The sequence below is a fragment of the Choloepus didactylus genome, chromosome 2 (genome assembly GCF_015220235.1).
Source record: "Choloepus didactylus isolate mChoDid1 chromosome 2, mChoDid1.pri, whole genome shotgun sequence".
NCBI lineage: Eukaryota > Metazoa > Chordata > Mammalia > Pilosa > Megalonychidae > Choloepus > Choloepus didactylus.
In genome coordinates, this window is record NC_051308.1 from 202,421,558 (window position 1) to 202,446,259 (window position 24,702).

At 37.9% G+C, this 24,702-nt stretch overlaps 1 protein-coding gene across 5 annotated transcripts in view; it reads left to right on the forward strand.

The window, feature by feature from the left end:
- LOC119527395 (intracisternal A particle-promoted polypeptide) overlaps positions 1–24,627 on the forward strand; it is a 57,206-nt gene extending 32,579 nt beyond the window's left edge. For 3 of the 5 annotated variants that reach the window (XM_037827346.1, XM_037827347.1, XM_037827348.1), the window contains 4 exons: positions 10,100–10,237; positions 11,332–11,454; positions 13,439–13,659; positions 22,605–24,627. In XM_037827346.1, the coding sequence (XP_037683274.1) occupies positions 10,100–10,237; positions 11,332–11,454; positions 13,439–13,659; positions 22,605–22,829 (707 nt within the window). In that variant the 3' untranslated portion in view covers positions 22,830–24,627. Of the gene's footprint in view, positions 1–10,099; positions 10,238–11,331; positions 11,455–13,438; positions 13,660–21,775 lie in introns of all 5 variants that reach the window. The other 2 variants (XM_037827350.1, XM_037827349.1) reach the window with 2 other exon arrangements.
- The last annotated feature ends 75 nt before the right edge of the window (positions 24,628–24,702 follow it).

The window sequence follows — 24,702 nt, forward strand, 5'->3', positions numbered from 1 at the left end:
TATACTGTGCCATGGTCTCGTTGTTTGTTTTTAGTTCTTTGATTAATTGTTCCAATTACTGCGTCTCTCCTCTGATCTTTTGAATTGGGTGTTTGGGTTTGGGTTATCCATGTTGTCTGGCTTTTTCATATGCTTTAAATTTTTCTGTTGTTTTTGGCCTCTTGGCATTTGCTTAACTTGTTAGGGTTCTTTTAGGATATGTATGCTAATTCCAAGACTTCTCTCTAATTTGTCAGATCTACAGCTTGGTGATGTACACTTTCTCTAACTAACCAGCAGGTGGCATTTGAGAGCCACCTATTCCCCTCAAGCCAGTTCTCCCCAACTTTGTCTTTGTGGTGTGTGGGGATCTGATTCTTGTGGGGTCCATTTGGTGCACCAGTTTTGTGTGTGTAGTTGGTGCTGTTCGCCCTGAATGTGGGGTGTGTGTCTGAGCGGTTAGGGAGCGAAGATGGCTTTAACAATCAAACCTCCCAGGTGTTCCTGGAGATTTAAGGCTGTTCCAAGAGTCTAAACCTTCAGTTCAGTCTTGCCACAGATTGTCTCTGCCACTGACCCACAAGTCCTTTGTATTGGCGTATGGTCCCTGTGATTTCCAAGTGGGTCCCTCTTCCAAGCCGTGCCCTTCTAGGGCCTCTGCTGAGGGAAGGCTGTGCTACATCACAAGTGCACGCCGACCCTCAAGGGAAGTTCTGGGCTGCTGGGCCGCATAGGGGCGTTCCCAGCCTGTTGAAAGGATGGCTGAATGGCGCGTGTTAATTTCCCCCTTTTCACATCGCTCTGCCTTCCTAGCTCTAGGACAATTAGCTGTGAGTGTGTGAAGGGCTATTGTCCATGCCAGATATTGTGGTGTATGTGTGTATTGCTGGAAATACTTCCCGTCGCACTGGGTTTTTTGGCGCAGCTCTGGGCTGTGGCGCCGGTGCCGGGCAGGAGTGTTCCCAGCCCGCCAGGAAGATGGCTGTAAGGGTTGTGGTTTTTCTCCTCTTTTGGCTAACCTCTGCCTTCCTAGCTCTGAGACAATTAGCAGCAGGTGCGCGAAAGGCTATCATCCACGCCATATACTGAGGCATACTCACAGGTTGTGGAAATGCCATTCCTGCCATGCTTCCCTGTGTGGTTCTTGCTGCCATATCCGCAGCCACTTTTGGCTTTTTAAAAAAGAGCTAGTCTGACTCCAAATGCCAACCCATGGTTTCCACACACCATAGTGTGGCTGCCGGATATTCAGCAGGCTTACTCACTCGTTTCAGAATGCAGACTCCCGTTTTCACCAAGTGCATGGTCCCTGTGGATTTAGCAGACCTTGTCCGGCTGGTACATTGCTGGAAATGGTGTTCTGGGTCACTTTCTGGCTTTTATCTAGTATTTTTCACGGCAGTGTTTTTTTGCCCTGTCTCTCCGGCCATCTTCTGGAAGTCCTTCCATAAGCTTCTCTACTTATTTACTCTTGCAAATTTTATGTTCTTCTAGGGTCTTCTTGATGTCCTTTATATCCTGAGGCATGATACTGGTGTTTGTGATTCTTATTTGATTAATTGCTCCAAGTTCTGTGTCTCCTCTTTTTTTTTTTAATTTGGGCATTTGGATTATCCATATTTTCTGGTTTCTTCATATGCTTAAAAATCTTCTGTTGTTGTTTTTGGCCTCTTGGCATTTGCTTATCTTGGTTAGATTCTTTTAGGATATGTAGGCTTATTTAAACAATTATCTATAATTTGACAGAGCTACAGCTTGGTGGAGTGCACTTTCCCTGACCTACGAGCAGATGGCACTCCCAAGCCACCTCTTACCCTCAAGCCAGTTCTCCCCAACTTTGTCTATCCAGTGAGTGGGGGTCCCAGCCTTGTGGAGGTCCAATCAGTGCACCACTCACAGGGCTGGCAGTCCCCACTGCACATGGAAATTGTGAATAATGCTGCTATGAACATCGGTGTGCAAATATCTGTTCATATCACAGCTTTCAGATCTTTGGTGTGCAGTGAGACTGCCAGCTCTGTGGATGAGGGGTATGCCCCGTGCAGTTAGGCAGGGAAGACATATTTAAGACCCAGTACTCCCAGCCCTTCCCAGGTCTGCGGCTGGAATACCCTGGGGCTGCAGTACACTTCTAACCCTTCAGCTCAGATTCCCTATATTCCCCCTCTGCCATGGGCCCACAAGTCCCTGGGATTGGTGTAGGGCTCCTGGCACTTCCGTGCGGCATCCCTGCCTCTAGGCTGTGCACTCTTTGGGCTTCCGTGGATGAGAAATGTGTGCATCACAGGCTAGCAGAATCCCTAAGGAAGTTCTTGGCCATGGCTCTGCAAAGGGATATTTCCCAGCCCACTGTAAAGATGGCTGTATGGGGCATGGAAACTACCCACTTCTGCGATCCTCCACCTGATGAAGTGGCCCGTTCCTGGCTCGGGGGCTGATGAGCTGTGGGTATCTGAAGAGCTATCACCTACACCAGATACTGAGGTGGGTGCCCCGGGCGTGGAAGGCACTCCCCACCGCGCTTGACTGTGGCTCTTGCTGTCAGCTCTCTAGCTGCTTTCCAGGTTTCAAACTAACCCACCTTCAAACACTGTGTCTCAGTTTCTCCCCACTGCGGCATAGCTCACCTGCTGTTTCCCCAGCAGCCTCAAAACACTCATACGGTTCCGAATACAGTCTCACAGTTTCTTCAAGTGCACAGTCACTGTGGATGTAGAAGACTTTGCCACCCAGTGGAACCCTGGAACTACTATTCTGGAGGACTTTCTATCTTTTATCTAGTGTTTTTCACAGAGGAGAATTTTGCTCTGTCTCTCCTAATTTGCCATGTTGGAACCCCCTCCCCAGTTTCTTTATATCTCACCAACACTTGTTATTTTCCACCATTTTTATAATAGCCATCCTAGTGATGTAAAGCATCTTAATTGTGTTTTGGTTTGCATTTCCCTGATATAGGCTTTTTAAAAAATTATTATGAACTTTAACATATATACATAATAGTGATAACATTCAAAGTGCAATTCAACAAGTAGTTAGAAAGCAAATATGTCATGGGTCATAGTTCCACAACTTCAGCTATTTCCATTATTGTAAAATATATCTACAAAAAGGTGTTTACTTTTGATATACAGCTTAACAAGCAGTTATATAGGTAATTTCAAAAATTGTTATGGGTTACGGTTCCACGGTCTCTGTTCTTTCCCCATTATGCAATATAAAGTATATACAGAAAGGTGAGGACTTTCAAAGCACAATTCAATGAGTAGTTATAGAGCAAATTTCAAAGGATATTATAGGTTACAGTTCCACTATGTTGTTTACCTCCTGTGCTGGTTTGGATGTATTATGCCCCCAAAATGCCATTATCTTTGATACAATCTTGTGTGGGCAGACATATTAGTGTTGATCAGATTATAATTCTTTGATTGAGTGTTTCCATGGAGACGCAACCCACCCAACTATAGGTGATAATTCTGATTAGATAATTTCCATGGAGGCGTGGCCCTGCCCATTCAGCATGGGCCTTGATTAGTTCACTGGGGCCCTATAAAAGCTCAGACAGAAGGAGCAAGCTTGTTACAGCCAAGAGGGACACTTTGAAGAATGCACAGGAGCTGAGAGAGGAGCTGCAGTTTACAGAGACATTTTGGAGACAGCTTTTGAAAGCAGACTTTTGCTCCATAGAAGCTAAGAGAGCACAAACGCCCCAAGAGCAACTGACAGTGACATTTTGGAGAGAAGCTACAGCCTAGAGAGAGGAATGTCCTGGGAGAAAGCCATTTTGAAACCAGAACACCAGAGCAGATGCCAGCCACGTGCCTTCCCAGCTAACAGAGGTTTTCCGGAAGCCAATGGCCATCCTCAGGGAAGATACTAGTTGTTGATGCATTACCTTGGACGCTTTATGGCCTTAAGACTGTAACTGTGTAACCAAATAAACCCCCTTTTATAAAAGCCAATCCATTTATGGTATTTTGCAAAAAGGCAGCATTAGCAAACTGGAATACCTCCTTCCAACTATCCCAAAACCCCAGCATCTAAAAATATATATGTATTTATATAACGTTTAACTATTCATAGACCTTTGTTAAATCTTATCTTGTTTGTTGCTACCCCTCCTCTCACTTAATCTCTTTCTCCATCTTCAGGGGTGTCTAGGCAGTGAGCACCCTAACTTGTTCATATTGAAAGGGGGTGTTGACAGTATGGGCAAGGGGGCCACATCTGATAGTTGATCTTAAAGAGCTGTTGCCTCTGGGTTTTAGAACCTGTCTGGTATAGGAGCATTTTGGTGGATTTAAGTTTCTGAAAGGTAAAACTTAGCGAGTGAATCTTTTATAGAATCTCAGGTAGGGACCTAGGTATTTGGGTACTACTTTTGGTAAGGGCCTGGCATACTGTGGCCATTTGGGATGTCTAACTGGAGTTTGCATAAGAGAAACCTTCAGATAGCCTCTCAACTCTATTTGGGATCTCTCAGCCACTGTGATCTTAGCTTGTTACCTTTCTTTTTTCCCCCTTTTGGTCAAGTAGGCATTTTCAATCCCTTGCTGACAGGGCCAGGCTCATTCCTGTAGGCTTGTTTTATATAGGCTTGTTTTATGTAGGTTTTAAAATATATAATTGGTATCTTACTATAGGTTTCCAAAATTTTTCTCTTTATAGTATATGTAGGAAGAGATACAGTGATTTATTAATCAGTATATAGAGAAATACTTCGTAAAAAAAAAATCTCCTTATGTGCATGTGTATGAGTATTTCAGTAGGGTATATGTTCTACTTTGCTAATGCTGCCAGAATGCAAAACACCAGAAATGGATTGGCTTTTATAAGGGGGGTTTATTTGCTTACACAGTTACAGTCTTAAGGCCATAAAGCATCCAAGGTAGCACATCAACCTTCAGTGGAGGATGGCCAATGGTGTCTGGAAAACCTCTGTTAGCTGGGAAGGCATGTGGCCAGCGTCTGCTCTGGTGTTCTGGTTTCAAAATGGCTTCCTCCCAGGACGTTCCTCTCTAGGCTTCAGCACCTCAAAAATGTCAGTCTTAGTTGCTCTTGGGGCATTTGTCCACCTTAGCTTCTCCAGAGCAAAAGTCTGCTTTCAAAAGCCATCTCCAAAATGTCTTTGTAAGCTGAAGCTCCTCTCTCAGTTCCACTGCATTCTTCAAAGTGTCGCTCTTGGCTGTAGCTCTTCTTCAAAATGTCACTGTCAGTTGCTCTTCAAAATGTCACTCACAGCTGCACTGAGTTCCTTGTTTGTCAACTCATTTATGTGGCTCCAGTGATTTAATTTAGACACAACCTGAATGGGTGGGGTAACACCTCCATGGAAATTATCCAATCAGAGTCATCACCCACAGTTGGGTGAGGCGCATCTCCATGGAAACACTCAAAGAATTACAATCTAATCAACACTGATACCTCTGCCCCCACAAGATTACATCAAAGATAATGGAGTTTTCAGGGACGTAATACATTCAAACCGGCACAGTATATAATGAGAAATGAAATGTTAGTTTTAATAGATAGTTGTCTCCGCCAACAATGAACTAGAGTACCTGTTTCTTTACTCTTTTATCAAATTATATATTGTGAAACTTCTTAATTTTTAATGATCTGATAGGTAAAAAGTATCTTGTTTTTATTTGTATTTTCTATGAGTGAGGTTGAGTATCTTTTCACTTGTTGATTGGCTGCTTGTGTTTTCTCTTTTGTGAATTAATAGTTCATATCTTTTGCTCTTCTTTCTATTTGGTTCTCAATTCTACTGGTCTTTCTCTGCTCACATACTCTGCTTTCTGTCCTCTTACTACCGATGAACTGTTCCTCCTATTCTTTCCAGCTGTGTACTAAATCATATACCCTCTTGCTAATTCAAGAATCTTGTTCTTGCAATTATTTCCTCTCTACAGCATCATCAGTTTTTCCCTCTCTCCTGAACGATTCCCATTAGCAAAGTTTCTGTAATATTTCCCACCTTAAAAAACAAACCCTCCGTTGACCTAACACCCTCCTCTAGTTATTGCCTCATTTCTCTTCTCTTTTGATCAAAAACTAGAGTTGTCTTTACTTGCTCCCCTTCTATTGATCCCATTCAGTCAGGTTGTCTAGTTTTCATCCTTGTCAATCCACTAAAACCATTCTTGTAAAGGTCACCAGAGTTCTCATCATTTTCAAAACTAGGGGTCAATTCTCAGTCTCAGCTTACTCGATCTCTCAGAATCATTTGATACATTACTTCCCACTTCTTGAAATGCCCCCCCCCCCACTTCTTTTTTGGCTTCTGGGTTGATGAACTCTCCCTGTTTCCTTCTTATTTCACTGCTAGCTGTTGTTGTTGTTTTAGAAACAAAGCAAAATACTGGGTCTCCTTTCTCTTTCAAACTTTTAAAGATTAGAATATTCCAGGACTCAATTCTAAGATATATACTCCCTATCTACATTCACTGTCTTGGTGATCTCATCTCTGCCAGCTTGAATGTATTATGTCCCCCAAAACGCCATTATCCTTGATATAATCTTGTGTGGGCAGACCTATCAGTGTTGATTAGATTGTAATTCTTTGAGTGTTTCCATGGAGATGTGCCCCACCCAATTGTGGGTAATGACTTTGGTTAGATAATTTCCATGGAGATGTGGCCCTGCCCATTCAGGGTGGGTCTGAATTAAATTACTGGAGTACTATATAAGCTCAGACAGAAGGAGCGAGCTTGCTACAGCCAAGAGGGACACTTTGAAGAATGCACAGAAGCTGAGAGAGTAGCTGCAGATGAGAGACAGTTTGAAGACGGCTGTTGAAAGCAGACTCTTGCTCTGGAGAAGCTAAGAGAGGACAAACACCCAAGAGCAACTAAGAGTGACATTTTTGAGGAACTGCAGCCTAGAGAGGAACATCCTGGGAGAAAGCCATTTTGAAACCAGAACTTTGGAGCCGACGCCAGTCACGTGCCTTCCCAGCTAACAAAGGTTTTCCGGACACCATTGTCCATCCTCCAGTGAAGGTACCCGATTGTTGATGCGTTACCTTGGACACTTTATGGCCTTAAGACTGTAACTGTGTAACCAAATAAACCCCCCTTATAAAAGCCAGTCCATCTCTGGTGTTTTGCTTTCCAGCAGCATTAGCAAACTAGAACATCATCTATCCCCATAACTTTAAATACCGTCTATGTGCTGATGACTCTCAAATTTAAATGTGTATTTCTCCCCTGAGCTCCAGACTTGTATGTGCAAACATCTATTTTATCTTCCCTTAGTACTTCAGACTTAGTGTGTCTAAACGGAACTCTTTTGATTTCTTTACCTCCTAAATCTGTTTCTGTCCCTGGGTTTCCCACCTAATAAATGGTATCATTCACCCAGTGGTTTGAGACAAGACTTGAATCATCCTTGATACCATTCTTTCTTTCACACCGCACATACAGTCCATCTGCATATGAAGAAAGCAATCATTTTCTACTACCTGTACCACTGCTAGCTTAATCCAGGTCACCACCATCTTATGCCTGGCTACTGTAATACCCTGGTCTCCCTACTTCATTTTTATTTCCCTAAATTCTATTTTGTACATTGTGACCTGAGCTATTCTTCTAAAATTCTGGTCTGATTATATCATTACCCTCTTCTCAACTTACAGTGGTTTCCTTTTCACCCTTAAAATAAAATACAGTCTTTACCATGGCTTACCAGTGTTCTTACATTATTGGCTCTTGTCTATTACATCTCACTTCCTACTGTTCTCCTCTTCATTATGTTCTAGTTATGCTACTCTTCTTGCTTTTCTCTTAGAAAAGTTACTTGAATTTTAGTTTAATTGCCTCAGTTTTCTTAGTTGTAAAAGGATAACATGGAAACTATTTGAATCCTCAATGGTGATTACCACTTCAAAGAAAAGATAGTACTGGTATTTATATTTACCCATGTCATTATCTTTATTTCTTCATGTGGCTTTGGTCCTTGTCTAGTGTCTTTTCCTTTCAACCTGCAGAATTCCCTTTAGCATTTCTCTTAGGGCTGGTCTAGTGGTGATGAAGCCCTTCAGCTTTTGTCTTGTTCTTCCCTCATTTTCTTGGTTAGCAGTTTTTTGCTTTCAGCACTTTAAATATGTCTTCCCACTGCCTTTTTGCCTTCATGGTTTCCATTGAGAAATGGACACTGCATCTTATTGGGGCCTCCTTGTATGTGTCATGTTGCTTCTTTCTTGTAGCTTTCAGAATTCTCTCTTTGTTTTTGGCATTCAATAGTTTGATTACAACATGGCATGGTGTGGGTTCATTTGGGATTTTCCAGTTTGGAATTCATTGAGCATCTTGGATGTTCATGACTTTTGACTCACAAGACTCAGTCACAGGACTCACAGGACCCAGCATGTGGTTGTACTCACAGCTAAGATTTATTGCAGTGAGAAGATACAAAACAAAACCAGTGGGAAAAGACACATGGGATGAAGTCTAGAGGAAGCCAGTTGAAAGCTTCTAGGAGTCCTCTCCCAGCACAGTTGCACAGGACATGCCTAATTCCTCCAGCAATGAGTTGTGACAATAGGTGGAAAGTATTGTCTCCCAGGGAAGCGCATTACAGATTCAGTGTCCAAGGTTTTAGTAGGAGGCTTGTTACATAGCATCTTCTTCCTGGCATCTACCAAAATCCTAGACTTTCCGAAGGAGAGCAGGTGTTCAGCATAAACCACATTGTTTATAGAAACAGTTTGGATACAGTGTGCCACTGTTATCATTTAGGGAAGATTTTGTATCAGTGTAGGAAACTTTTTAACTGCCAAGACTCCAGCCAAGGCCAGACTCCAGCCAAGGTTCAAGCTTGCTAGCAGGCTTTTCTAAGAATAGGAAGTCTCAGTCCTACTATGTTAACTCTTTTCTGCCCAGGAGTTTTGCCTACATTCAAGATTCTAGTCTTTCATAAAGTTATATATGCTGCAAACATCTTGTCCTACTCTCATCTTTCACTTTCTTTATGGTGTATTTTGATAAACAGAAGTTTTAAATTTTAATGTAATCCAATCTATTTTTTCCTTTTATAGGTTAGCATTTCTTATGTCTTATTTAAGAAGTCCTTCCAAAGTCATGAGAATAAATGCATGTGTTCTTTTCTAAAATTTTATAATTTTGCCATTCACATTAATGTCTGTGATCCATTTGGAACTGAGTTTTTATAAATAGTATGAAGTACAGAAACAGTTTTAATTTTTCCTCATGTATATAACAAGGTATCCTACAATGAAGGATTTTTGTTTCCCACCTCTCTGTAGAACCATCTCGTCAAATATCAAGCAATCATATATGAGTGGATCTGTTCTTAAAATTTCTTTTCTGTTCCATTGGTCTCTTTGTCTATCCCTGTTTTAATTACTATATCTTTATTATAAAGCTTTATATATGTTAGGGAACTTTCTCTCCCATTATTATTTTCTGGGAGTGCTTTGTACTTCCATATAAATTTTAGAATCAGTTTATAAAACCATTAAAAACATAGAAATACTTTTAATGGTTGCATTGAGTCTATAATGAGTTTGGTGATAATTGTTATTTTTATAATATTGACTCACCTAATACATGAACATGATACATCTCTTCATTTATTTAGGTGTTCCTTAATTTAAAATTTTATCTAAATAAAGTTTATAAATTTTATCCATAGAGGTCTTGTACTATCTGGTTAAAATTTACTCCAAGGTATTAGATACTTTAAAATTCTTTTTTAAGTGGTATTAAAAAAAATTTTGTTTTCTGTTTGTTGCTGAATAAACATGACAGTAAAACCCAGATTATGTCAGGACCAGGTATCTAAGCTAATACATGAAAAAATTTAGAAATATTAAAATGCAGATCATATTGTCAAAAATTATGCATATTATTTGGGTAATAGAATAAGAAATAAATAACAGGAAAATTAGGCCTTTGCTTTGTAAGTGTGCTTTAATAAATGACAGTGCTATGGATTCAAAACAATGCTTGCTGGGCAAAATAAGTTGTAATATACTGTATAAAATCAGACATAATTGTTGAATTTCTGATGATAGGGAATGCTACTGAATACTGTATTATAGTTGTAGTCTGTCCACATTACCAAACCTTCTAATCTTTGTTTCTTTTATTTAACTCAGGTGAAAAGGATTCGATGATTTTTGACTGTACAGAATGCTATGATCCAGTTACTAAACAATGGGCAACTGTAGCTTCAATGAATCATCCCCGCTGTGGCTTGGGAGTGTGTGTGTGTTATGGGGCTATTTATGCTTTGGGTAATTATGTTGTTTAGTTTAAGGATATCTAGATTATTTTGAATTCTTAGATTCTGATTAAAGATGTTCCTTTTCTTCCGTAAGAAACTTCTGTCTTTCCAGCTTTGTAAATTCTTATTCTCAAAATTATATTACTTGGAGAATATTGTCAAGTCTGGAGTTTTTAGGAGATGGAGACGAAATATAGATGAGATTTTTCCAGAAGCACTTTAGCTGACCAGTTAAAAACTAATGATTTTAGTTACACTTATAACATTTTTACCACTCTGTGTAGTAGTCTGATTATGTCTAATATAAAAAAGTACATGTCAAAAAATTAAATGTACCTAATTGGAAGTTCTGCACCATATTATTTTCATTATTGCAGGTTTAGTGAATGATTCTGAGCAAGTTATTGACCTACTTTGATTATCTGTCTAATGAATGTTACAATCAGTGTTGTTCCTAGAGAAAATTATAAGTTGACTTAACCCTCAGTCTCCACTATTTCCTACTTATCACTCCTCTTTCAACTTACTTTATAAAACAGTTTCCTGCTCCTATCAACACCAATAGTGGAAAAAAAAAACTGATATCAATCACCGTGATGTGAATTTAATCCATTGTGTTCATCACTCATAAGTATTTGCATTTTGTAGTTATGCCTCTAATTCTGGGAAAGAACGTTTTTCCTTTTCAAGAATAGGAGATCATTAAGGAAATGGTATTTCATTAGTGAAGGGCCTTTTTGGAGTTTCTTTTATCACCCTAAATAGAGATTGTGTACTTTGATTAGGCTTAGAGCAGGCCTTGATTAGGATAACCATTCTAAATATGCAGAAGTTGTTTCAAAGGTACTTTTTTCAAAATGCGATGTTCCCCATGCAATAAGTTGAAATATATATGTGTATTTATCTCCAGTGAACACAAGGCAGGGAATTAAAAGAACTGAGTTCTACTTAAAGTCACATCATAGCTTTTCATGTAATTTTGAACAAATAATCATGTGATACTCATCTGTAATGTGAGGTAGTCAGATTAGATGTTTTATAAGGTCTTCTTTAGAAATAAGATTCTTTCATTCCAGAAATAAACATTTTTCTATTTGGCTACAGGTGGATGGGTTGGAGCTGAGATAGGGAACACCATTGAGCGATTTGATCCTGATGAAAATAAGTGGGAAGTAGTTGGTAACATGGCTGTGTCACGCTACTATTTTGGGTGCTGTGAAATGCAAGGTATTTACTTTATAAAATATTTTTACTCAAAATATATTTTTTAAATTGAGCTTGAGGCTTTATTTACACAAAAGTATATTTTATGTTTCTTAATGTTGAATGATTGACACTAGTAGTATAGTAGTTCTACTTTTTATTTCTTTTATCATTGATCTTTATTTCCTTATTGCCCAAAGAATCTATTTTTTCAAATAAAAAAGGCTAGAATTAAAAATTCCAGATAGGTGAAAAACCTGGCTAACAAAATAAGCAGTTGAATTGGCATCCATTATTGTCACTTTCCCTCACATGAAGCCTTAGTAAGTATTTCTAAGTAGGGAGAGAAAACCAAAAACAGTCTTCACCATCTGTTTCTTATAGGTTTTTTCATTGTTCTTATGAGGTACGTTATAATTCAGTTTACACAGAATAGAATTCTATGCCATATTTGAAAAATAACATACTGCATATAAATGTAGGAAACAGACGTTATTTTGTTTACCATACCTTGAGAGGTAGGTAGTACATACTGTCAAACAGAACCTAATTCTCTGTCCAGGATTGGATAGCAGATTTATATGCATTTGTGAAGTAGGAAGCTGTCTGCCCGTAGCTGTATGATAGCTCAGCCTGCTCAGATCCCAGCTAAAGTTTCTTCTACTTTGGGAGTACCTCTGATTTCCACTTTGGCATTTAAATGTTCAAATTAGATGATATAGACTATATACTATTGTTTAATATTACATTCTTCTCTAGTTGTTTCATATGTATTATTTTTATCTTCTCATCTAAAGCCATAGAGCTAGAGAGGAATTTTGGTGATTATCTATTTCAACCCTTTCATTTATAGATGATGAAGCTGAAGGTCAGGGAGGTTGTGAGTTCTCTTTTCTCATAACTGGTTACTGGCAAAGCTGGAACTAGATCCGAAGTTTATTAACATTTAGTCCAAGTCTGCTTTTTTTTTCTAATTATTATTTTTTCTTTATTAGAGACGCTGTAGGTTTACAGAACAATCATGCATAAATACAGGATTCCCATATACCACCCTACCCCCAACACCTTGCCTTAACTTCCTATTCCCTATCCCCACCTCGCCCCTGGTAACTTATATTCTAGATTCTGACTCTGAGTTTGTTTATTGGAATTGTTTCAAATCAGTGAGATCATAAAATATTTGTCCTTTTTTGTCTGGCTTATTTCACTCAATATGATGTCTTCAAGGTCATGTTATTGTAGGTATCAGGACTTCATTCCTTTTTATGATTGAATAATATTCCATTGTATGTAGGTACCACATTTGATTTATCCATTCATTGGTTGATGCCAAGTTTCCTTTTTTAATGTTCTTCTTTATCACTAATAACTCATCACTTTAGAACATAGGAAAGATGAGTGAGCACTCAAAAATAATTGTAGATTGCCAGAACTATTAGTTTCAAATAAAATTTAATAGGGGACACTCTGTGAATTACATTCTATTGTACTCTAGTAATTGATCCTGATACCTTAATCTAGCCAAGTAACCATTCTGATTTAAATTCAGTTATTGTTTCTAATTTAGGTCCATCTGAGCAACAGGTAGGCTATCACCAAACAGTGCCGTGTCATTCCTTACTTAAGTGCATGACTTTTTTTAGGGGAAAAATCCTCTCCTTTCTCTCTTTTACCTGTGGATGATAGCAGTGGATCTGGATGCTGATATTGCCAAGCAGACAATAAGATGGGAAATCCTTGTCAGGGCAAATTATTTTATTACGGCATTTTTAAGTTTTTTGAAAATTCAATGCCACTTTAAATTTGTACTCTAATTCTTTGTTAACATGCTTAAATGTGAGATGTGGTAAGCTAGACAGAAATTGATTTTCTCTCTTAAATAATATAGTAACCCCTATATTAAATATAGCATCAGCATAGCAAACTTAGATCACAAATATTATTTTTTATTATTACTTATTTGTATCCTAGTTTCTATAATGTCTGAGAGAAAATATTCCTTTGGCAGGTTTAATTTATGTAATTGGGGGCATCAGCAATGAAGGAATAGAACTTCATTCTTTTGAAGTTTATGATCCACTTTCAAAGCGTTGGTCTCCACTTCCTCCAATGGGAACTAGGAGAGCATATCTTGGAGTGGCTGCTCTCAATGACTGCATCTATTCTATTGGAGGGTGGAATGAAACACAAGATGCTCTTCATACTGTAGAAAAATATTCCTTTGAAGAGGTAGGTTGGATGATTTTGAATGTTCAGTATCCTTTTTTAAATATTTTTAATATGTATAAGATCTGTAAGATTTGCTCTCATTTATAATATTGATAATTTGTGTTTTCTCTCTCTTACTTTTTCTTTTCAAAGAACCAGTTTTTGGTGTCATTGAATTTTTTCTATTACTTGTCCATTTTCTATTCATTTATTTCTGCTCTTTATTTTTTCCTTTCCTCTACTTGTTTTTGGTTTACTAGATTTTTTTAAATGGAAGCTTAGATGACTGATTACAGAACTTCTTTCTTTGCTAATACAAGCCTTTAAAGCTATAAATTTTCCTGAAGCACTGCTTTAACTGCATTCACACATTTTGATATGGTATGTTTTATTTAGCATTTCTCTTGAAATATATTCTAATTTCTCTGGTAAATTCTTCTTTGACCTATGGGTTGTTAGAAGTATGTTATTTAATTTCCAAATACCTGGGGATTTTCAGGATATCATTTGTTACTGATTTCTAATTTAATTCCATTGTGATCAGAGAACAGCCTTTGTGTGATTTCTAACTTGGTAATGTCTCATGTGCACTTGAAAAGCATTTGTATTCTGGTGTTGGGTGTAATGCTCTATAAGTGTCAATTAGGTCAAGTTGGATTTTAGTGTTGTTCAAGAATCCCTTAGCCTTGCTGACTTTCTATCGGTTGTTCTATCAATGACTGAGAAAAGCAGTATTGTGATTTATTGTAATCTGTGTTGTAATCCATCTGTAATTATGGATTTATCTATTTCGTGTTTAAGTTCTATCAGGCTTTGAGTCACATATTTTGAAGCTGTGTTACTGGGTGCTTACATATTGGCATTATTATGTCTTCTTGATGTCTTGATCCTTTTATTATCATGAAATGTTCCTCTTTATCTCCGTTAATGTTCTTTGTTCTGAAGTGTCTGTTGTCTGTTATTAATGTAGCCATCCCAGTTTTCTTTTGATTAGGGATTTCTTTCCCTCTGCTTTTAATTTATCTGCATCTTTATAAAGTATATTTCTTGTAGACAGCAAATAGTTGTGGTTTGTTTATTTTTTTGTTTGTTTTAATTTTCTTCTTTATCTGTTTTTCTTTTCACAAATTTCTACAATGAACGTTTACTATTTTTATAAACAGAAAGAAAATAAATGTTTTAGCCAAGTGCTTATTGATCCTTCTTTGAGTGTTTAAAAACGTCAATAAATTTCACTTATTTTCATTGGTTTATTTGTGATGTAAAACAGTGTCCAACAGTGACCAATAGTAGAAAAGACATGTCTAAAACCTATTTGCTCTTCTTGGCAAGTTTACTTGGAGCTGGTGTTCTTGGTGACAGCCTTGGTGCCCTTAGACACAGTGTGCTTGGACAGCACCCTGGACAGCAGCAGGCTATCTGTTGTCTTCCTGCAGGTGATGGTTGAACGCTTGTTGTAATGCGCCAGGTGAGACACCTCACCCACAATGTGTTCAAAGCTGTTATTGACAAATGAGTTCATGATACCCATGGCCTTATTGATGTCAGGGTGGGCCTGATTCAGCGCCTTGTATATGTAGGTGGAGTAGCTTTCCTTAAGGCTATGCTTGTTCTTCTTGCCATCCTTTTTCTGGGCCTTAACACCTTCTTGGAGCCCTTTTTTGGAGTCGGAGCAGACTTGGCTGGTTCAGAAATCTTAAAAACTCCAAAGAATAAAAAAGCAGTGACTTGTGGTCTGATTTTTATACGGTCTGACAATCTCTGATTTTTAAAAGGAGGCTTTATACTATTTTTATTTATATTTCATGTATAGATAGATACGGCTGGGTTTTAGTCTCATATCTTTTTGTACAGTATGTTTTTTGTTCTTTTTTTTCTCTTTTCTATCTTTATATTATTTTAATATTTTTAGTATTCCATTTTATCTCTTTTATTGTTTAATTAGATATATCCCTTTGCCTTTTTTTTTAGTGGTTGCTTTGGGTTTTACAATATGTATCTTTACTTATTCTTGCTATTGATTTTTGTTCTCCAGCTCATTTATTTCTGCTTTAATCTTTATCTCTTTTCTTGTACTTGCTTTAGGGTTAGTTTGCTGATCATTCTCTAGCCTCTTCAGTTGTTTGGTTAGGTCTTTGGTTTTAGCTCATTCTTACTTTTTGATATATGCATTCTGAGCTATAAATTTCCTTCTCAGCACTGCCTTCACTGCATCCCACAGGTTTTGATATATTGTGTTCTCGTTTTTGTTCGTCTCTAGATATAGTGTTGTGTCTCCCTTGTGTTTTTCATCTCTATTGTGCCTTTCATTCCCTTGAGTTCTGCCATTTGTTTTTTCTAGTTTACAAATTCTTCCTTATGGTCACCCAGTATCTTCTTCATATCCTTCATCTTTTTTGTCACATTTTCTTTCACCTCCTTGGTTTGATTTAGAAGATTTGTTTGAACATCTTTAATTAGTTGTTGGAACTCTTGAATCTCAGTTGAGGTGTTAGTTTGTTCCTTTGGCTGGGTCATATCTCTGAGTTTCCTGGTGTGGCTCATGATTTTTTGCTCTCTAGGCATCCGATTTGCTTGATTATTCTGGAGGTTGTTTTCTCTCTTTTGCCTTGGGTTTTCTTTGATGTCTGTATTTATTTGTTTCTCTTGCTGGCCAGTTGTCAAATTGGCTCTGCCCCCCTTCCCCCCAAATCAGGCAGCCACAGTGGCCTGCCACAATGATGGTACGTAGTTACTGGGCACCCCAGCAAGTTCACTGTATGTGGTAACACGGATTTGCTGGCTTCCAGAGGTGCTCTGCTTTCCGCCAGCCAGCAAGACCTGGGTTTGTTTTAGAGCCCTGCTTTGACAGTTGGATTGTCCATATTTCTCAGCCAAAACCGGGCTCGGTTTCTGTGCAGGGCATATAGACCAGTTCCTATGGTCCTAATGTAGGATCTGAAGCATCTTTTTAAACGGGCTTCTATTTCCTTGCACTTTCTGAACTGTCCAGCTGATGGCGTTGTTTGGTAGCTTACTCATCCTTAGAGGCTGCTTTGCATCTGAGCACAAGCTGCATCTACACAGGTGAGCTGAAACTGCAGGATTCCTGTGCCCTCACTTGCTGGCCAAAATCTGGCTCAATGTGGGGCTACACCTGTGGCCGAGTACTCCCTCACCTGACTCAGTACTCCAGCTGTCCCCAAGGCAAGGAAATGGCTGCAGGCTGCTACTTCCCTCAAGGGTGGGGGAAGAGTTTTCAGACCCAGGGCTGGAAATGCAGTCTCTGTCCACGTTTTCTTTGTCTCTTTGTCCCTCACTGACCTTGAAATGTCCTCCCCTATATCCTGGGTTCAAACAGTGGGTATATGTCTCACTGCTATGTGAGATTTTAAAATCAGTGTCCCTAGTGGGAAGGTTCCCATCTGCTGATTCTGTTCCTTTCCCTCCCTGAGCCCAAGTGAGGCAGGGAGGGGGTGAGGACCAGATGGTCTGTAATGGAAGATTCCTACCTGATATTTCTTCTCTTTCTTCATTTCAGCATCTTCAGGGTCCTTCTTCAGTCTGTATCATCCTCCAGAGTTTCAAACATTAGCAATTGCCCTTTTTTTAGTTGAATCTCTGGAGAGGAGTTTTCAGTAGCTGTTTACGTCACCATGTTGATGACATCACTCGTTGAGATATTTTGACTTAATTTTTGTATTAGTACATGGTAGGGGTCCAACTTTGTTCTTTTGCAGGTGGATATCTAGTTGTTCCAGCAACATTTGTTGAAGAGACTGCTCTTTCCCCCATTTAATAGACTCAGTACCTTTGTTGAAAATCAACTGATCGTAGATGTGAGGGTTTATTTCTGTACTCTCAATTCTATTAATTTATCTAAATGTGTGTCTTTATGCCAATATCAGTCTTTCTTGATTATTGTAGCTTTGTAGTAAGCTTTGAAATTGGTAAGTGTCAAGTGTGAGTTTTCCAACATCGTTATTTTTTTCCATGACTGTTTTGGCTATTTTGTGTCCATTGAATTTACATATGAATTTTATATTTAGCTTGTCAATTTCTGTAAAGAAGTCAGCTGAGATTTTGACAGGGATTGATTCGAATCTGTAGATCAGTTTGGGGAGTATTGTCACCTCAACAATATTAAATGTTCCAATCCATGAATGCTGGATGTCTTTCCATTTATTTAGGTATTCTTCAATTTCTTTCAATAGCGTTTTGTAGTTTCAGTCCCGTGTGCTTCCTTGGTTAAATTTACCTTTTTTTTTTTTTTTTTTAAGAAAAACAAATAACCTAAAAGAACTACATTGCTTCCAACATGTTCCTACCCTACCCCAAGAAAAGAAACAAAGTACAACCAAACAAAGGAATAAGAAAAACAAATAACCTAAAATAATACATTGCTTCCAACATGTTCCTACTGGTTAAATTTATTCTTAACCATTTTATTCCTTTTAATGCTGTTGTAAATGGAATTGTTTTCTTAATTTCATTTTTGGATTGTTCTTTACTAATGAATAGAAATACATTTGATTTTGTATTTTGGTCTTGTGTTCTGCAACATTGCTGTACTTGTAGTCTTAATAGTTTTTCTGTGGATTCCTTAGGGTTTTCTATATATGAGATCATGTCAGCTGCGACTAGAGAAAGCTCTACTTCTTTCTTTTCCAATCTGGATGCCTTTTATTTCATTTTCTTTCCTAATTAACCTGGCTAAAACCTCCAGTACAATATTGAATTGACGTGGTGAGGTTGGACATCCTTGTCTTGTTCTGAAAGAAAGGGATTTTGATTCTCATATCTGATGAGCTTAAAACTCTGGTGAGTTTTAAATTCCTCTCACCTGCTTCATGATCTTAATTGAGAATATAATAAGTGAACTTTTTGAGGGTATTTTCTGTGGATGGTTTTTCTGTATTGCTGTGAAATGAATAGGGTTTAGTTCCAAAGTAAATGCTTATTAATGATGAGTTACTTTGGTTTTTCCTGCTTAAATTTGAACTGTAACTGTTACTTATTATCAGCTAAAGTCCTACATTCTAGATCCATATCCTAAAGATAATGTAAAATACATTTTTGGTCATACAGTGTTTATTTTGATATGTTTAAGGATAAAAACCAAAATGTGATTGTAAATACACTGATAGAAATGAAAGATAAACAATATGTGGTGAACCCTGTTTGGTCCCTTTATTCTTATAAAGGGTCATTTTGTGAGAGAGCAAAGGTTAGTTTCTCCCTAATGATAAACATACATTGTAATTTTTCTTAACCAGTGTGGTGGTTTGAATCTGTATGTACCTCAGAAAAATATGTTCTTAGATTTAATCCATTCTTTTGGCTGTGAACTCACTGTACATAGGACCTTTTGATGAAGCCATTCAGTTAAGGTGTGACCTACGTCATTCAGGATGGGTCTTAATCCTATTTTGGAGTCCTTTATAAAAGACTTTATAAGAGAAAGCAATTCAGACAGAGAGAGAAAGTCATGGAAGCCGTAAGTTGAAATCAACGAAACCTGGATGAGAAGGGCAGATGTTGCCATGGGGCACAGATGCTAAGAATTGCTGGCAGTCAGTTTTCAGGAAAAAAGCATTGCCTTGATGATGCCTTGATTTGGACATTTTCCCAGTCTCAAAACTAAGCTAATAAATTCCAGTTGTTTAAGCCGTCCCATTTCATGTTATTTGCTTTGAGTAGCACAGGAAACTAAAACAGATATTGATACCAAGAGAGTGGGGCGTTGCTATTGCAAATACTAAAAATATGGATAAGGCTTTGGAATTGGTAATGGGTAGAGGCTGGAAGAATTGTGAGCTGTTTGATAGAAAAGGCCTTGATTGCTTTGAAGAGACTGTAGAAATATGGATGCTAAAAATACTTCTGATGAGGCATTAGAAGAAAATAATATGTTATTGCAAACTGGAAGAAAGGCGATTTTTGTTTTAAAGAGGCATAGAACTTGTTAAAATTGAGTTCTTATGTTGGACGGAAGGCAAAATTTGAAAACATTGAGCTTGGATGTTTAACTGAGATTTCTAAGCTGAGTGCAGCCTGGTTTCTCCTTGCAGCTTATGGTAAAAGGTGAGAAGAAAGGGATAAGCTGAGAACTGAACTCCTCAAGGCACAAAGAAACCAAAAATTGATGGTTTCAGAAATTCTGTGCTTTAAAAAGCAGAGAATAGTGCTCCATATGTTAAACGAACATGGAATCAGTCAGTTATTTCTGTGAAAGTCAGGAATGGAAATGCAGTTATCCAGAATGGATTTGTAGAAAGTTCTTTTGTCTGGTACTTTGGACCCTTGTGTACTACATGCAAAACCAACAATTTTTTGTGTGTGTGAGAGATCCATATGAATGTAACTGCTGCCAGCCTGGATTAAAAGGGACAGAAAAGAGACAGACTGAAGGAAAATCACTTTAAGGGCAGAACCATGGAAGCTGAAGTATGGACCAAAGATATATTCTTCGGCCAATGAAGAGGGCCCACGCATGTGTATGGAAAGGGTGAGTCTGCCCCAGTGCTTGGAGAGGGCAGGCCATCTACCCTGTTGTTCAAGAAGAGTGCTTCCATTCCAGTCTTCTCAGAGGTTTGGAGTCTGTGTCCTGGGATTGCAGAGAGTCTGGCTGCCACCCTAGTTTTCTCAGAGGGTAGAGCCTATTCTCCAAGGATTGCATAGAGTCTGGCCACCACCCCAGTGTTCCGAGAAGGTTGAGCCTGTGTGCCCCAGGGATTGTGGAGAGTCTAGCCATCACCCAAATGCTTGGAAAGGTTGGAGCCTTTCACCCCAGTATTCGGGGAGAGCATAGCTGCCATGTAAGCACTTTAAAGGGTGGTGTTGCTGCTCCATTAGGCCCAAAAGACAAAATATTACCCCATAGCTGACTCTCAGACCTTGATATATAATGCAGTATGCCCTGTAGGGTTTTGGAATTGTTTGGGACCTCTGATCTGTTTTCTTTCCCGTTTTTCAAATCTCTGGGTGTGGGAATGTTTATCTATGGCTGGTCCTTATTTGTATGTTGGAAGCAGATAACTTGTTCTTTAGGTTTCACAGGTCTACATACAGAGGGGAATTGTGCTCCAGGACAGACCACACCTATAACTGATTTTGATGAGACTTTGTACTAAGCATTGTTTCTAAAATGACTTAAAGCTTTTGGGACGTGATGGAATGAATGACTGTACTTGTAGAAAGGACATGTCTTTTTGGGGTCCAGAGGGTAAAATATGGTGGTTTGAAGGTGTAGGTACCCCCAAAAACATGTTCTTAAATTTAATCCACTCCTGTGGGTGTGAACTTATTGTATGTACATAGCACCTTTTAATGAGGCCACTTTAGTTAAGGTGTGACCCACCTCCTTCAGGATGGGTTTTAATCCTTTTATTGGAGTCCTTTATAAGAGAATGAAATTCAGTCAGAGAGAAAGCTACGGAAGCAAGAAGCTGAAATCAGTGAAAACCAGAAGAAAAAGAAGAAACCAGCAGATGCTGCTTTGTGCCTTGCCACGTGGCAAAGGAGCGAAGGATTGCCAGCAGTCGATCTTTAGGAAGAAAGCATTGGCTTGATGGTGCCTTGATTTGGATATTTTCCCAGTCTTAAAACTGTAAGCTAATAAATTACCGTTGTTCCAGCCAACCCATTACATAGTATTTGCCTGAGCAGCCTAGTAAACTAAATCAACCAGTTAAGATCTTTTTGTGAATATATCTATCTTTTAAAACGTGTATTTTTTTTCAGTTATTCCAACCATGTGATATGCTCTGTAATTTCAGATGATCAAATAGCCTTTGAATTTAAACTGGTCCTTCAATTTCAAGGGATTTTCCCTGATTTTAGTATTTCTGAATTTCATTTAAGTTCAGATCAATAAACAAAAATTAACTGTCTGTACTATGCTGGCACTATATTAGGCCCAGGGATATGTTGCTTATTAAGTCCGTGCTCTGAAAATGTTCACTTTCTAGTACCAATAAACAATCAGTAAAAAAAAAAAAAAAAAATCAGTAAAATATTCTATGATTTTATAAACTTCCTTCATCATATGTTTTATATCTAGATTGATAAGCTTTTCATTTTTCACCTGGCTACTTGCTCTTTTATTTCCTAATTATTTCTCAAGACCTTTATTAACTTTCTTATTTTCTGGTTATAGATGTTTTCCCTGGAGTATGACATTATTGGTCATTTTTGCTACAGCAGCTTTTTTTGAAATTTCTTCAGGTAACAGTGTATACCAGGAGTTAGCAAACTTTTTCTGTAAAGGGCCAGATAATAAATATTTTAGGTCATACGGGCTACTTACAACAACTTCTTTTGGCATATTCTTTTTCTTTTCTTTTTTTAGCAACCTTTTAAAATAAAAAAATAATTCTTAGTTTGCAAACTTTACAAAAACAAGCCATAGTTTCCATCTCCTGTTCTGTACCACCGTTTCTGAAAATAAGTTCTGCAGATCACTATTCCCACTGGATGTTCCTTAAAAAAGGATTCCATGGTCAAATAAAGTTGACAAGTATTGTAGGCTTTATCATACTCTTGGACATTTATAAGTCACAGTAGCATATTATAGCCTTTAAAAAGTCCTTTGGTATATAAGCTTCTTTCTCTTTGAGCTTTGTTGCTTTTGTGTGTGTGTGTGTGTGTGTGTGTGTGTGTGTGTGTGTGTATTGCCTATTAATATTCCATGGACCTAAAGTTTCTCAAAATGATGGTCTGTACAGGATTTCTAGATCAACTCTTGATCATCATTAATAATCATAATCATAGGCATGTTTTTCAGTTATTTTTCTAGCCACTGTGTCTGTTCCTACTTGCACATTCACTTAAAAATGTTCTATTTACTTATCTGACTGGATTGTGAGTTTGTAATTTAGACTTAAAAAAAAAAAAAAAAAGGCCAGAGAATCTGATTTCTCAGTGATTGTCTCTACTATCATTTTAAGACTCTGCTAATATATTTATTTATTTTCTTTCTTAATCAGGAAAAGTGGGTTGAAGTTGCCTCGATGAAAGTACCCAGAGCAGGCATGTGTGTTGTGGCAGTCAATGGGCTTCTGTATGTTTCTGGAGGTCGCTCTTCCAGCCATGATTTCTTGGCTCCAGGTACCTTGGACTCAGTTGAAGTTTATAATCCTCATTCAGATACATGGACAGAAATTGGTAATATGATCACCAGTCGTTGCGAAGGAGGTGTTGCTGTGTTATGAAATATAAAGCATAAAAGAACAAAAGAAATATTTTGAAAATACAGAATCTGACATTTGAAATCAAACATGTATTTGGTGATAATACCTTCTAGTTCTATCATATTTTCAATTTATTTGTTGGAGAGATGACTAAAGGGTGATTTTTGTAAGAATTTGAATGAGAAGGGATATTGAATATATCCTCAAGTAATTAAGAGCTCACACACATTTGCCAAGCTTACCAACAAAAGATATGTTGTTTATGCTCTAGAATTGTGCACTTAATGGTAGAGTCCTATTTGTAAGTGATTTGTTAAGAGATTTCTTGGCAAATAACCCTTTAAGCTTCTCTAGTGCAATTCAAACTGTAACATGACCTTTATGTGATATAGGAATAATATCTGTAATACAGTTTAAAGATCTCTGTGGAGCCATGATTCAATCCAGAGCACAACTTTCCAACCTAGACAAAAAAGCCAATTAAACAACTTCCTACTTTTATGATTGCTGGAGGTCTCACTAGCTCCAAAGTTTTTATTGGCAGAAAATATGCTGGGAGGGGCATGTGGGAAATATCTAGCTATCTATATAGATATTTTAAGTAAGTTTTTGCCTGTTCATAACAGCATAAGAAAAGCTTTTGCTCGCTCATGGTTTTTGTCTTAATGCTGAGAAATGCAAGTGAGAAATAGGAGGCTTTTAGTGACAGTCCTTGATTACAACAGGATGATCTAATGGGTGATAGGGCCCTGCAGAGGTATTATGCACCTAGTAAGTTTCTTCCTTTTTTCCTAGATAGTCAACAAAAATATCTAATTTTGGTTTTGGAAAGAAGGATTTTATTAGGTTATCAAGCTTTGTGAAGGTTATTTCCACTTCTTGGGTAAGCCTAAGTATGAGCTATCTAAAAAGCTACTGCCTACACTGTCTTGGGGAAGGCTGATTTGTAGATACCTATGCAACTATTTTATAGACACCGACTCTTAACTGTAAACTCAAGGCTTCTGAACCAAAACTGCTGAGTAAACTTCTCATTTTCCCCCTGAGAACCCTTCTAAAGAATTGCTCTGTTCAGTTCTGAGAGGAAGATTCATCATGCAAATGGTTATCACTTTTAAGTTATTGCCACTAGCCAGTTGGAGCCATATATATTACAGGTCTTTTATATTTAACTAGCTGACTGAGGAATTTTGTTTGCCTATCCCTGATTTCCCCATTTCTTTACTAAGGCCTTTTGGTACAGTTACAAGGCATCCATAGGTTATTTAGATAGAAAACCTTTGGTAAGCATTAAAGAGTTTTAAGTAGCACTCATATCCAAAATATTTGGATTGGCCAATAAGGATACTCTATTTCATAATTTAAGCACATGTGTGTATTAGGAAAACTTTACATAGTGTATACAGAAAGCTGTGTCCCCTTCTCTGGATTATCCTGAAAGCCTGCAAGGTCATAAATGCCTGGTTGAGATCTGTAAAATGTCAAAGAATGAAGTATCAAGATAATTTGTAGACTATTTAAACTCTAACTCATGTGCCTTTAATATTTCTAGTCACAGAGAATCTGTACTCTGATTCAAAACAGATTTATAAAACGCTCCTACAGTTTAATTCTCATTATTGCTTAGTACCAACCTAGAGTGGCACTGTGAAAGGAGGTGTTTTGTACTGCTGTGGTAGAAATATGATGATAGAAGAATCAGTGTTTGGTTTTAACAAGCCCAGAAAATCCCTGAAAATAGGTAATTTGTAAATATGCTTATTATTTCCTATGTAACATTGTTTTAAAAAAGAATGCACTAATAAAGCATCTAGATTTTTTTTTGTTGTTGTTTTACTTATTAGTTTATTAGCAGTGTTCCTGGATTACCAAACTGTAGTAGAATTGCCCAGGT